The 14,387-nt window shown below is 33.3% G+C and overlaps 1 protein-coding gene across 2 annotated transcripts; it reads right to left on the bottom strand.

Moving 5' to 3' along the window:
• Positions 1-1,370: 1,370 nt before the first annotated feature.
• Positions 1,371-12,854, bottom strand: LOC116338694 (retinal homeobox protein Rax). 2 transcript variants are annotated; one of them, XM_031764107.1, is made up of 4 exons: positions 12,425-12,854; positions 10,428-10,578; positions 10,183-10,315; positions 1,371-2,816 (listed from the first exon to the last, which is right to left on the bottom strand). In XM_031764107.1, exons 1-4 carry the CDS (start codon positions 12,522-12,524, stop codon positions 2,412-2,414), a joined length of 789 nt encoding a protein of 262 aa, XP_031619967.1. In that variant the 5' UTR covers positions 12,525-12,854; the 3' UTR covers positions 1,371-2,411. The 2 variants fall into 2 exon arrangements, with proteins under 2 accessions (XP_031619967.1, XP_031619968.1); XM_031764108.1 differs by having other exon boundaries at positions 10,183-10,312.
• Between the last annotated feature and the right edge of the window lie 1,533 nt (positions 12,855-14,387).

The raw sequence follows: 14,387 nt of genomic DNA, 5'->3' as shown, positions 1-14,387 counted from the left end.
TTGCCTCCGGATAATCAAAAACGAATGACAAATGTAAAAAATCTGTATCCATTTCACAGATGATAAAATAACAATTTTCACTTTTATCCATCTTAACAGTAGCTATTTTGCCGTGATGTGTCTATTGTAATCGGTATTTCCTTCGAGAAAAATCAACGCGGTAAAATATCAATTACATTTTTCAATATATTCCGAATGTAAACACCGTCATTAAATCGGCTCACAGTTTGAAACATTTTATTCTCTTTTATTTCGATTCCAATTGATCAAACAGAAGTATTACGGTTACTTGTTGTTGTTTTTTTTGTAACAAAGTAACCGTTATCAGTTTGTACGATGAGCATTGTGTCGTGATATTCTTTTGACCTTCGTTTTTGCGTCATGAATAGATTGCCGCACTAAGTGCCTTATTTTGATCGGAGAAAACAAACCAAATGAAATACGAAACATTGCAGTTTTTCTTTCCCACACACACAAAACGTGGTCAAAATTACACTCGAATTTTGTCTTCTACACTTTCTTGACGTGTTGGTAAAAAAAGACACCGAATAGTTGGTTTTGAATGAATATGAGAAATGAAAGAAATTTGAGAGGAGAATCGAGCGTAAACGTAGAGAAAATTTGCCAAGCCACATATTCACTCAAATCATCGAATATGATTTGAAAAACCAACCACAGCCGAATAACAATCAGCACAAAAATAAAATACACAGCTTAAGTGATTAAGTATTTCGAGAGATTTTATGAGCATTTTCCAAGGTAAACCACCGACCAAACGATGACAGATTCAATACCGAAATACAATGTATACGACCCACTAATTTTTAACATGTAAATATTGAAAAGAGAAAGCTAAGGATGATACACATATTATTGTAATCACTTTTAGGCGTTAATGGGTATATTTATTTGTTTGCGATCTTTTACAATTGTTTACCTTGAAATGTCAACGATGAAGGTTTTCTATTTGATCCCAGAGAAAAGCATTTAAGATTCAACGGTACAAATTGAGATTTGATCAGTTAGAAATCTATTTACTACATACTGGTAAAAACTAAAGGATATTCATATTTTCTTTAAATGTGAAACATATGGAATGAAACGGATTTTAACATCTAAACACTGTTGTGAAAAACAATGCGAAAAAAATATTGAAAATTCTTGATTTTATACAAGTCCATGTATGTGTTTCCAATCAATGTTTCCAATCGATGTTATTCTAAAAAAAAAAGAACTACAACATAGTAAATAAAATGCCAATAAAGTTTTTTTTTTTTGGAAAAATTTTCTGTTTTACTTTGTAGCTTTAATATTGTATACATATATTTTATAATAAACATTTTTTTTTACATTAAAATAAATTCGGGGAGGTTGTCAGCATAATGGATTTCTTAACATAGAGATTTTCTGTAATAGAATTGGTAATTGTATTTTGCGTGGCGTATAATTTAATTGCAAATAAATTAAATTTGTTCTCTCGAAACCGGCATTTCGTCCATTGAATTTTAATAATGTCAACGTATTCGATAAATTCGCTTTTCTAATACCAAACACCTTTGTACGTCAGAAGATAAAAGTACACGTTTTTTCTTTATATCTGTTTTATGCTTAAACCATACAAAAAAGGACTATTGCCTTTTCAATTTTCTCTGAAGATAAAACTAGAAGAGAATTCTTCAAAAATTCGCTATGCTTCACATTTGTTCATTTCTAAAAAAAAGGAATCACTTTATTGAGAGTGTTTGTCGGAATAATTGTTAAAATTATAATTCCAATATTCTCCGTATCTCTGTAAGATTGCATGCCATTCATTCAAAATTTTAAATATTCAATTTTATACAAATTATTATTATTCATACGTTCGTCAAGTCTTTTCGTATGTTCTTCTTTCGTGTGTGTGTGTATGATCTTTTTATTTGTTTTTGTTTTTTCAATATAATTTCACATATTTGAAACTATACTAATACATTCAATCTTATTGACTAAAAATTGTGCATCCATATGGATGTATTTCTTTGCGTGGATTTTGTTGTAGTGTATGATTTGTTTAATTTTTTTTTTGTAACTCAGTTGGTTTGAATCATATACTAGATTTTCATTACACTTGATTTCTGTGCGATTTTCTGTCGATTTCATTTGTCGCCCGTTAGTTGTCACGAAAATGCACAAATCAAAATCATACAAAACAAATCGCCAACATTTTAAACTAAAACTATAAATAAATATTGTTGTTTTGGTTGTTCCTTGCTTAGGGATGTCGCATTAATGTGTTGCTCTTATTTTTCGTCATTCATATGGCGAATAATTTATTAAAATGGAAGAGCTGCGTGTATGATTGTATGTGAGAGTGCGAATGTGAATGTGGGAGGAGGGGGAGGTTTGCTGGATTAGAGAAAAATAAAGTGATTCGCTTATTTCTCTGCATCGTGTAGCGTTGGACTTTCTTTTGGGCTACTGTTATTGTTCATCATTGGAGGACTAATACGCGGGCCAACACCTAAACTTTGTGGATAATTGAAAATACCTAAATTATTGAGTCCCATGTATTGTGTGAGAAATGCATGGATGTTTGGCATTTTATATGCTGGCAATAGATTTTGATGCAACAACGATGGGCTGAATGTCGAATGTAATGGAAAATTTTGCGGCCAAAATTCGGTTGAATGTGCCGCAGCTGCAGCGATATTATGCGGAATCGATAATGGAATTGGAAATTCGGGTAATCCACTTTGTTCAGGATGCATATATACTGATGTATCACGGCCCATTGCTTTTTCCTTCTTGCGCCATTTGGCTCGGCGATTTTGGAACCACACCTGTTATAGACAAGAAATATAAAAAAATTCAAAATTAATATTACTTTTTAAATGTATTGGCCGCAGCCAAAAAAAAATTACAAAAAAATGCGGGAAAAAAACGGTGAGAAAAATTGCAAAAACAAATTGCTTTATCATTATTGTATGCAAAGCATTGAAGCATGCATTTTTGTTGATTTTAATTCAATAAAATGCCAATTATGTCCACAGTTTTTAATTTAATTCATGCGAAACGGAATTGATTTCCTTTGTCGTCCACACATCAAATAATCGTGTTGCATTGATCCCATCGTCCAAAACAGACGCATCGAAAGCGAGAAGAGGGTACACATTTTTCCATGTGTTTTCTCTATATTGTTTGAATGCATAACACTGAATTTATTGTGAAACATAATTATATGGCGAATAAATTGTGCACAGTACACATGAACAATTGTTCTTATACTCTATTGATTTAATTCCGTACAAAGCACATAATTATGTTCAAAAATCATAGTGTGTGTGTTTATATATATGTGTGCGCGCATTCGATTTGTGAGTCGTGTCCGTTTTGGAGTGTTCGGTTGAACATTCATACGAGTTCGGTTTTGGTTTTGCATCATCAAAAAGTGGTGTGTGCGGTACCGTTGCACAATGCCACCAATAATAGGCAATAACAATTATCATAATAAAATTGAATTGTCAATTTATTATCGTGACCGACAGCGTACATTGAACGAATTGTATGAAATATGGTATATAGATGGAGAATAAACATTTGCCACTGATAAATGCTCCACTCATTGGTAACATAGATCAATTCGAAGTGCATATTGACGACAATATCGACAACAACCAACCATCGACGATGACGATGTCGAATCTCGAGTGTCGACGATGCATTCAATCATCAAACGATGTCAATAAGTTATCGAATATATCACAGTGCGAAAATGTTGTGAATGGCAGAGAGATGGACAAAGAGTAGCAAAAGCGGAAAGACAAAAGCGTACGGATAAGTCGACGTGTTATATATTTACCTATTACAATGATCTATGGCCTTACCCATAAAATCAAACACACGATAACAACGTCAATGTCTAGTCCACTTAACTCACTAGCGCTATTCGGCACGCCACCAGCATTTTCTATTCAAATTCAACATCGGCCACACGGATTGCAGGAATTTTGGTATGAGACATTTTCTATGCATATTCGTGTCTGTGGGATACACAATCCTTTTTTTTTGTTCCATTCGTTTTCAATGTCCATTCGATTTGAGAGCCAATTGTCAATAAATTGCTATAGATAAGTATAAGGCCAATTTCTGACTGCAGAATATTAATCAAAATCAGCAGAATGAAATGACGTGCCAATGTTCCAAAATTGGTTATATGAATCGTTCAAGGCCTTTCAACAACTTTGGAGAACGAAACTGTCCACCTCTCTCTCTCTCTCTCTCTCTCTCTCTCTCTATCTCTCTCTCAATGCATGCGCCTATGCAATCCCGGACCCTTACATGAATTATGTATCCATTGGACTGCTTATTTAGTTGGTTGGTCGAATGGATGTTGTTTTCTCTCTCTCCCCTTCTCTATTTTTATGAACGAGTGGCAACAATATTCACCATTATCAAATTGTTCGCATTGTATTATTTTAAACAATGTAACCCAATCGGAAATATATAAATGTTCGTAAAATTTTACAACCAGGACCGGGTCTTGTCATTGCATTCTCTCCCACATACATACAGGAGCCTTGATCAAGTTTAAGAGACTGGAATTCAATCTCTTTTTTCCCCAAGTCGTTTCTCTCATCTCTCATTTCCATTCGTTCATCAGCAAATGCAATTGGCTTCGTTCCGCTTTTTTCGACTCAAACTTCCGACAAATGAGATGGGGAAAAAACACAACCTCTGTCAGACCTAATTTCGACTGTTAATCGCTTTTAAAATGCACAAATTAAGCGGCTGAGGCTCTTGTTACTATTTAAACGAAACATTTTTCATCAGTGCAACCAAACAATAAGTGAATATACAACCAAATAAAGACATAACGATTCATTAGATAAGGTCGTTTTAGCAATAAAGCTCAGCCAATTTATCAACTTTAAATTGTTTCCTCTGAACAAAAAGTGCACACGCATCGGCAACTGTGTTGTAATTTGTCGTATTCGTTTCTCTCTCTCTCTTAGTCTCTCCGTTGGTTTTCCTTTTTTTTTCTCGCTATACTCTCATTTTCGCTATGTGTATTTTTATTTTCACCGATTCCCATGCGAATGTCCCTCGCTTTCAAGTCAAACATAAATGTTATTCACTCAATCTTTCTCTCTCGTCCTCTCTCCCTATCTCTTTTTCTATCTGTTTTCTTTTGCAATTCCAAAATAATCACGATAACCGTATAAATTGACATTCTATTGAGATTGTGCATTTAGATATCATTAAACACTTTACGAACGAATTTAACAATATCCTTTCGAACGAAGCACATAAAGAAAACACATTTCCGAATTGGATTACATTATCTAATAAATACACACACTAAATATTATCAATCGAAAATTGAGATATATTCAATTTGTGCTGGTTAACTCAAATGAAATGGTTGAATGTGAATAAAGACGCCCGTCAAGTCGAATAGCAAGCGAAGCGTGCGGAAAATCGTAAGTGGATATGAGCAAATTGTTAGTGTGTTAAAATCGTCCTCCTGTCGATGCTATCTTTTTGTGTGTATGTTTTTTTTCTATTCTCTTTATTATCTGTCTATCTATCGTGCATTCGGTCGTATTCAACAGTGGCAGGGTGTGTGTATTGCGCGCCACATCCATTGCGAATGTTAAACAGTCTTGTCGACTCATCGAGATGACAAATACAATGATAGAGTATACAAAGTCACACACATTGAGAGAGATTTGTAGGGAGACAGAGAGATAATCGCAATCTTTAAAATAATTGGCGAGATAATTGGGCTTATTGTCAATTAGATTCAGTTAAATGTATTTTCATTCACTAAGTGAAATCATTTAAATTCATACAATTCAATTCAATAAATGTTTGAATGCCGTAGAAAATTGGATGCATGTAGAAAAGGATACAGTGAACGAGTATGCGATCGGTGCTTCTATATGTCGTTACGGGTAGTTTTCGCCTTTGTTTCTCTCTCTGTCTATCTCTGGTCGAGCCTTGAATAAAATCCAGTGGTTCTGCATACAATTATTACGGGTTCATGTGTGCAAATCAGCCGACCGAATTCATGTGCAAGAACACAAAAAAAGGATACATAAGCTTTGAATCCAAGCAAAATGTCATGAGTGCGCAACGAAATACGATCAATTCAAAATGTGGCGAGTCGTTGGAAAAAAGAGATCACATGACATAAACGTAAAAAAATTCGACTTTTTTTCAACGTCGGAATTTAATTTTTTTTATTGCCATTGTATTTTTATTTTAAGGGCGAATCAATGTTGAATGCGAATAATAATGGAACCGTTTTTTTCTTGGTTTTTTTTCTGTTTTTGAACATTCCTAAACTGGCAGCTACGAGATTTTATTATGGTTTTGTGCAAAATCGCGTAATTTTGATGCTCAGCACAGTGACGGTGTCATCATCAACGTCACCATCATTGGCTCCGCTGGTGTTGGGGCGCTTGACAAAAAGTCACTCACTTATGTGCGAACTGCGAAGAGAGCGCGAGCGGCAAGTTGCTCAATAAAAGTTTATATATGTATGTTTTTTTTTCTGTTCGTTGTGTACGAATAAAACATTAATATGAAAATGTACTACATTGGATGGCATTAACAGTTAAGTGAAAGCGGAAGTATTTAAATTTATTGCTTTCAAGCGCACAAATTAAGGACGCGCCTAAAAATTATTTGCATAACTACTGGTAGTCGTGCTGCACCATCATTGCCACCACAACACCACAGAAGATGTGAGTGAATTAAAATGCGCTTCATATTCACTGCACTCTCCATCATTCGTTCGTTCGTGATGCAAAATATCAGTTATTCATTTACATCGTGCGTATGTTCGCGCGCGACTTCATTTCAAAACAAACGCGCGCATACACTAATCTAATGCAAAATTACCCCCATTTCGTGTACACAAGCGATTTACTTAGCGCTTCGCTCTCTCTCACACACTGCACAAAATGAAAACAAAATAAAAATGTCATTTTCGGTTTTCATTCGGAAGCCTGATTTTTTTTCCACTTAAATTGATTATAAAGAAATAAAACGAAAACAAAGCCAGCTAATTTGAATATGACTGCAAACAAAATCGGTCGCCGACGAATGATTTCTATATGTGTACTGCAGTTTTGTTCGTTAAACTTTTTTTTTTCTTCTTCTGTATCGATGCGCGTGTGAATATACACGGTTGGATGACACAGTAGAAGGAATATTAACCAGCCGATAATTGTGTTTATACTTGAAAATACAAAAAAGGAGACAGAGACGGCAGGCTACTCAATTCAAATTGTGCACCCTTTTTTGAGCCATATATCTATATCTTTTTGTGCGTGTAACTGTAGCATTGTAAGCGCGCACTCTTTTTTTCCGCTGTGTAGCCATGAGCTGACAATAGACGAGCACAAAAATAGATGTTACTGTACGCATAAATATGCACAATGTTTTGTAGGCCCAGCTAGTTAAATGAGAAACGAAAGATGAAACCATAAAAAAATGCTGGATCATTTGATTTTCATTGGCTAAAAGAAGACAACAAATAAGATATGAGAGGACGATTGAAAAGTATCAAAATCCACACAACAATTATTAAACAGTTTAAATCTCAATTTGAGTACATTAAATCCGAAATAATTGCCTATGAAAAACACGTGTATGATGATTTTATATGCCAATATATCTGAATGGATTTCGATGTAATACCATACATACAATAAATGTTGAACAAATAGTGAGCGAGAGAAAAGACGCAATAGAGCAGAGCAAATAAACGAGAGGGAGAGACAGGGTGCGATAGAGTACGAACAAAAAAAATGAAACGAAATACAATGTACATGTTTATAATTTCTCATACGTAGTAAGTCCTGGGCCGCGCGCGCACACACATGCATCATACACATAACCAATACGTGGTAACGTGATGTAAGCATTTGTAATACCATGAATTTTATGTACTTGCTGTTTTTCCTTCAATTCACGAAACGTGTAAATACAATCATATGAAATATAAATTATAGCCGTTATACACGCAGAGATAGAGAGAGAGAGACAAAGAGGAGGGAAATCATCTTGTGAAACGCTTTAAAATATCATCTATTCTCAATGCATTCATATTGTCCTCTTTGCCTGGTTGTCCCTCTCGCCCATTGCACATTGCCATTGTAGTCGGTTTATGTATGTATCTATTTATATCACTGTGATTTCATATGGAATTGCATCCATTTCGCTGAAGATGAAACGCACACCAAGAAGAGAAGTGAGAGAGCAAGAATGAGGATTTTTGCCCTGTTGTGCGCACACAATTCACAAACACAATGAACTCAGCGATTGAATTAAGTCAAGGATAATACGGATGGCAAATAGATTGTTGAGAGTTGAGGTGCAACATTTAGATCAGACAATTATTATTGGGCTTATAAATTAAATACTATAATGAAACTGTATGCACGTTATTAACAATCTCATGCATCAGCTCATAAATGTGTGTGCATTTGATCGAAGTTCCTATATATTTTGCGAACTGTGCACGGAGAAATCGGCCAGACCATGAGAGGCCATCGCATACATATCATCCATGTACCAGTCGACTATTGCAAAGGTACACGTAATTTTGATTGGGTTGTTTGTGTTTAAGCGATTACATGCAGACAACAAAACAGAGAGGATAAAAAAAGAGAGCATTTTGATATCGTCGCTTTTTTTTATATCGTTGATTGCTGTTGTTAATTCGCCTATTTACTATTGTGCGATGTTGATTGCCATGAGAGCATCGATTAACCCCTGATATCTAATAACTCGCAACGGCAATTGAGTTCCAAACAATACCGAAATTCAATTGAAATCAATCAAATTCACATTAAAAATAAATCCCATCCAATATACATATGCGTATTCGTACTCGTACATATTTCACGGTGAAATGATTCATTCTGCACCACTTTTTCATAGAATTCGCATGTAATTAAGTTTGGTCGAAATTAATTTGGTACTAAACTGATAATTTTCGGAAATGAAAAAAAGAGAAATGCTCTTGTTGCCTCTTTTTAGAATAATCGGAGGTATTTATTTAGGTCAGTAAGAAATGAAATTTATTCACTTTGACATGAAAACGCGATTTTCTTAGCATAAAAGAAAACGTAAAAACTACCACAGTGAGTCGAAAATTTGAATTTCAATAGGGATTGTAAATCTTTTGTTCGTTCATAATTATATGTTAAGTTTAATTCGAATTTTATTAACCAACCGAATAAAATATGCATATTTACATTTTGACATTGCATATTTTGAAAATAATAATAGTCAAATAAAACACGTGAAAAAGATTTAAGTAAAATGGCATTGAGAAATATGAACCATGTGACTTTTAAGCTGACGATAACAATAAATTCCTTACAAAATCGTTTATTCATTTCATACCTTATGATTTAATACGATTTTGATACAGGAACTGTCGTTTCAGTGGTTTCTTATCCTCGTGTATATGGTATATAGCAAAGGGTACGTTTTTTTGGGAACGCCTCTTTGCGCCGTACACCAATTATATACATAAATATGTGTGTGTGTGTGTGTGTGAACCAAATCATTGAGTGTCGAAACTTCTGTTTATAGATGTTTGTACAGAAAACACAGATAGACAGTTTCGCTGAACTGTTTCGTGGCAAATTTAATATCAATAATTTTAAAACACTTTGGCTTTGTCACGTAGTATTTGAGCTGCTTTTTATTTGTTATATCAATTTTGGCACAAACAACGTTCAACTTAAATGTTTTTAATGAGTTTCGCTTAGACGTGATTTGAACTCAAATAATCAAGAACTTGAAAACTCTTCACTTTTTTGCATTAAATCAACTCCTCCGTAACCATTTCCCGATTTAATGTTAAACCTAACATTGTTTATGGAAAAATAATTTTTTTTTTTGTTGAAACCTCAAATTTACATGGATTAGAGACGTTGGCAAAAAATATATTGAATGCTTGCGCAATATTGACGGGGAGGATGTTGAAATTTTTCACACTTGAAGAAAGTTTTGAAAGAAAAATGAACTCATATCAAACATGTGGTGACTTTCAAGAATGTGATGTGAGGATTTATAAGCGTGAAAAATATTTCAAAGCGTTCGAAGAGAAGCTTTTGCAATTGTTTTTGCAAATCAATCAAATAAAATGAAAGTAAAAAAAAGCGTAATTAAAATGCACTCTACCTGAACACGAGCTTCGCTTAATTCCAATCGATGTGCCAATTCTTCGCGAGTAAAAACATCGGGATATTGTGTTTTTTCAAATGATCGCTCCAATTGATGTAACTGATAGGTGGTGAATGTTGTTCTAGATCTACTTAGAAAACAAAAGAAAATCATATATTTATTTTACTGTTTCTAATAAGCGCATCAATTTAACTCTATGACCAATTGATTTTTTGTTTAACTAAACTAAAATTGATAATTACCGTCTTATTTTACGTGGTCGACTCATGTCATTGGGATCATGATCAGCAACATCCAAATCGCTCATCAGTGGATAATCATCGTCATTTTCAATGTCCAAACCATTTTCATGATCTGATTGACAATTGTCATTTTGTATGTGACTATCGGTGTCTATAGAAAACAAAAATTAAATCAACCAAATTAATTTTCATAATATAAAATTTAGGACGCTACGAAAATTTTGCACCTGCCCCGTTTTTGTGTAAAACTATTGGTAAAATAAATTTGTATTAAATTTGATCTAGAAATGCTGATTGAATGAAACAGCTATTCCATAACCAACATTGAAATCCATTTACTTCAAAAACCACATCAATTAGCTAACATATCCTTTCACTGTTTCGCGGCATAAATAATAATAGAAAAAATCTCATTAACCTCGCTATAAAAATGTGCTTTTATATGTATATGATGTCAAAGTGTGTCTTTGGCCTTTATGTCCCCCAAGGCAAATAGTCTCGATCACCAATTCACCTAGCTCCTGCTGTGAATCAGTTTCTTTTTTTCTCTTCCGCATCACCGAAAAAAACACACCCAATCGTAAATACGTTACATTCATAAAACGTTTCATTTTAATTGGCATGTTGGAGCAGACGAAGTAAAAATTGATATTAAATATCCTTATAAATACAATGCATGTATTTAATCAGAATTTCAATCAAAAATACCTCAAAAATCACAAAACATAAAAGGCGAAAGCATAGAGAGAATGAATTGAATCTCATTATTGTTTGGTCGCTTTGCGGAATAATGTACGAAAAAGCAAATAATCATGAATGCATAATGTATCGCATACATGCTTATGTACATAAATCTGATTTTAACAGCCAATTATAAAATGATTGAATATTTAAGAGAATTTCAAACCACTACGTGGAAGTCATTGAAAATGAGATGAAGTGTGTAAACAGAGAAAAAGCTGGCCGAGTGTGAATTTATGCAAATTGAAAAATGTCACACTCGTACCTGTATGTCCAAAGGTATGGTCCAGAAAATTTATTCTATATTAACAACATCATACGTACAAAGGGGTTTGGATAACATTTTCCTTTCCATAGTTTTTTATAGTTAAAAAAAAAGACTGAAATATATCTTCCAAAATGCTGTAATTCACATTAAATTAAATATTCTTGCTATAGTTAGAATTAGGGGATAATACTGCATCAGTATGAAAAATTTTCTTGAAATTTTTATATAATAATTACTGTTAAAGTGAAAACACTTTTGTTACCCTGTTTGCAGGTTCGCATCAATTTAATTTTTCCTTGAAATCTTAATGTTTAACGCAATACATTTGTAGCGCTCGAGATGCTTGCACTCTGTCGACAGCCACGCTAGTTCGATTTTATTGACTACTGAAGTTTCTTCAAGAATTCTTCGCGCCCTAGTGCATTGCATAGGTTCAGTAAAAGGGACTCTTCGTTCAATTTTACATTGAAAAACGAAAAGTTCCATTTTTTTTTTCGAATTTGGTTGTTTTTATGTTGAGAGTTAAACGAATTATTGTAAATATTTTTGAACATTGGCCAATCTTCCTCAATATTTAATATTTTTGAGAGTGCTGATTAAGTTATAAAATTTTTGTTATCCAAACATCATATTTCCTTTTACGGGAGCGAAAGAATTTGGATCTCCAATGATTAGAAATCGAAGTTTCTCATAAAAATGAAGACATTCTGGCAGCATATTACGACTTGAGGTGCGATATTTTGTGTCGATGTTTATTCAATTTATGCTTTTCCAAATTAATTTGCTTAGGTAAATGATTAATTTAAATCAGCCCAAAAATATTGCCGACGGCTAACAAATTAGTATGCATCAACAGGTGGTGAAAGAAGAGAACGGAAACCAAAGACGACAGATTCGATTTGCATGTATATGTTTCGTTTCGTCTTCAAGTCGCATTTCAATAAACATTAAATCAAATATTTAGTAATGTAATAATTTGTCAACTTACCCATTGTGTTGTTATTTTGCCTATCGTGTGTTCCCAATATTTGATCGATGCTATAAACACCTTTCGGCTTGGATATTGTTTCATTCTGTGATGATCGCATGGTGAATGTTTTTTCTTTTAATTTTTCGTCTATTCGTTCACTATAGTTAAAATAACTATGGAAAAAATTGTTCACTGAATTTCTTCCAAATATAATATTGATCACAAACTCTTTTCTTATTCTATTTATTCAAAGTATTCAATTTTTTTTTAAAAAGTGTTTGCGGTTATTTTGCAATAAAAAATGCGAAAAATTGTTTTCTTTTTGGCACAAGAAAAAAAATCCACAAAACTAAAATTATTTATTGTATTAGCACTTGTTTCATGTGGAATAAATAACTTGTAAAAAAATCGTAAAGAAAATGTATGTTTTTAAGTGAAAATACTTGTCTCAAATCAACGTCATCGTTCTTCAACGAGCAACCACCAACTGAATTGCAAGCGCTAATTTCATCAAATAAATATTTTAACAATTTTTCACACAAACGTAAACGAGCACACGACCGCATTCATTCAGGGGGTAGAATGTCTTGTTTGCTTGTATGCTTTACGATTATGGTGGTGTGTTCAATGATGGAAAATTGTTTACGTGTATTCGTATAACATTTCATTCGGCCTCTCTGTACTCTTGTCGTACGATGTGCCACAGTCTCAACACTAATGGGCTTCTTTGTATATGTGCTTCGTCAATTGTATATGTGACACACACCGCTCTTGAGCATTCTGAACAAAGCCATGTAATGCTTTTGCAGTAAATGCTTCTACATGCACCAAAATGAATGGAACTTACTCAGCTTTAAGGTATATATCTAAACCGATTCGTCCATTCTTTTCAGGGAATACCGTCAGATGGGTCTATCCACTTGGATATGGATTTATCACATAAATGTTCGTAGATTTCGATTTTGTAACATTTATTGATTACGTGTCTCTAACGTGAAATCATAAACTTAGACATCCAAACTACTAAAATGGAAGTCAAAAGGAAGTACATTCAATAAAAATCACAGAGTTGAAATATACCAATGTCCAATACCAATTCCTCTAAGAGAATAGACTCATCTCACGGTATAACCTGATTCTATTAGAAATCTACAGACAAATAAGCTCATGGCTTTCAATCATTCATGTCATACATATGTAATAGAAAAAAATAGAATACAATCATACAATATGATACTTTTAAGTATAAAATTTAATAAAAATTTATAATAAAAAATTAATTTTTTTATGTGAATGTGAAAATTATTCAAAATTTATTTGATTTATACAACATCTCAAATCAAGATACATTTTCTTAATTTAAAAAAATAACAAAAATTGCCACCGTGAACATATTTACATCCATACCGATTTGCATACGTGTCCATTTAAAAAAAGGTGCATATTGGACACAAAATTATGCTGAATTTTCCAATAAACCAAGTAAAGCTGGGAATTTTTGGTCCGTTCGATTTGGTTACGAGTTCTTTTATCCAAAAACTCATGTGTGATCTTTCTTCCGCAACATAAGTCACTTAAAGATATGATATCGTTTTACCTCAATCAGTAGTCAAATAATGTATTTGTTAATGCGCAATTTCCACGGAACTGAGGTTAAATTATGAAAAACTCACATATTTGGTTCAACAGGTAAAAAAAACAAACATATTTTATGACTTTTGAAGTCAATAAAACCATATGTGACTCACTTATGGGTTTGTGGTTTTACAAATTGTATGAGAGCAATTAAATTTTACGATATTTTCCTTTATATGAACAAAATTCATTCATCAACATTTTGAGAGTATAATTTACCTGTCCATTCGAAAGATGTATAGTGTAAATGAATGATTCTCAGGTGAGTTCAGCGTGTCTTTGCTTCTTAACTCATTCGCATTTTTGCTCATATGAGGTTAGGGTTATCAAGTATGCATATGTGGAT

Source organism: Contarinia nasturtii, unplaced genomic scaffold, assembly GCF_009176525.2.
Source record: "Contarinia nasturtii isolate CC-2019 unplaced genomic scaffold, AAFC_CNas_1.1 Cnas_scaffold_414, whole genome shotgun sequence".
Classification (NCBI taxonomy): Eukaryota; Metazoa; Arthropoda; class Insecta; order Diptera; family Cecidomyiidae; genus Contarinia; species Contarinia nasturtii.
This window is presented reverse-complemented; position numbering and strand designations above follow the sequence as displayed.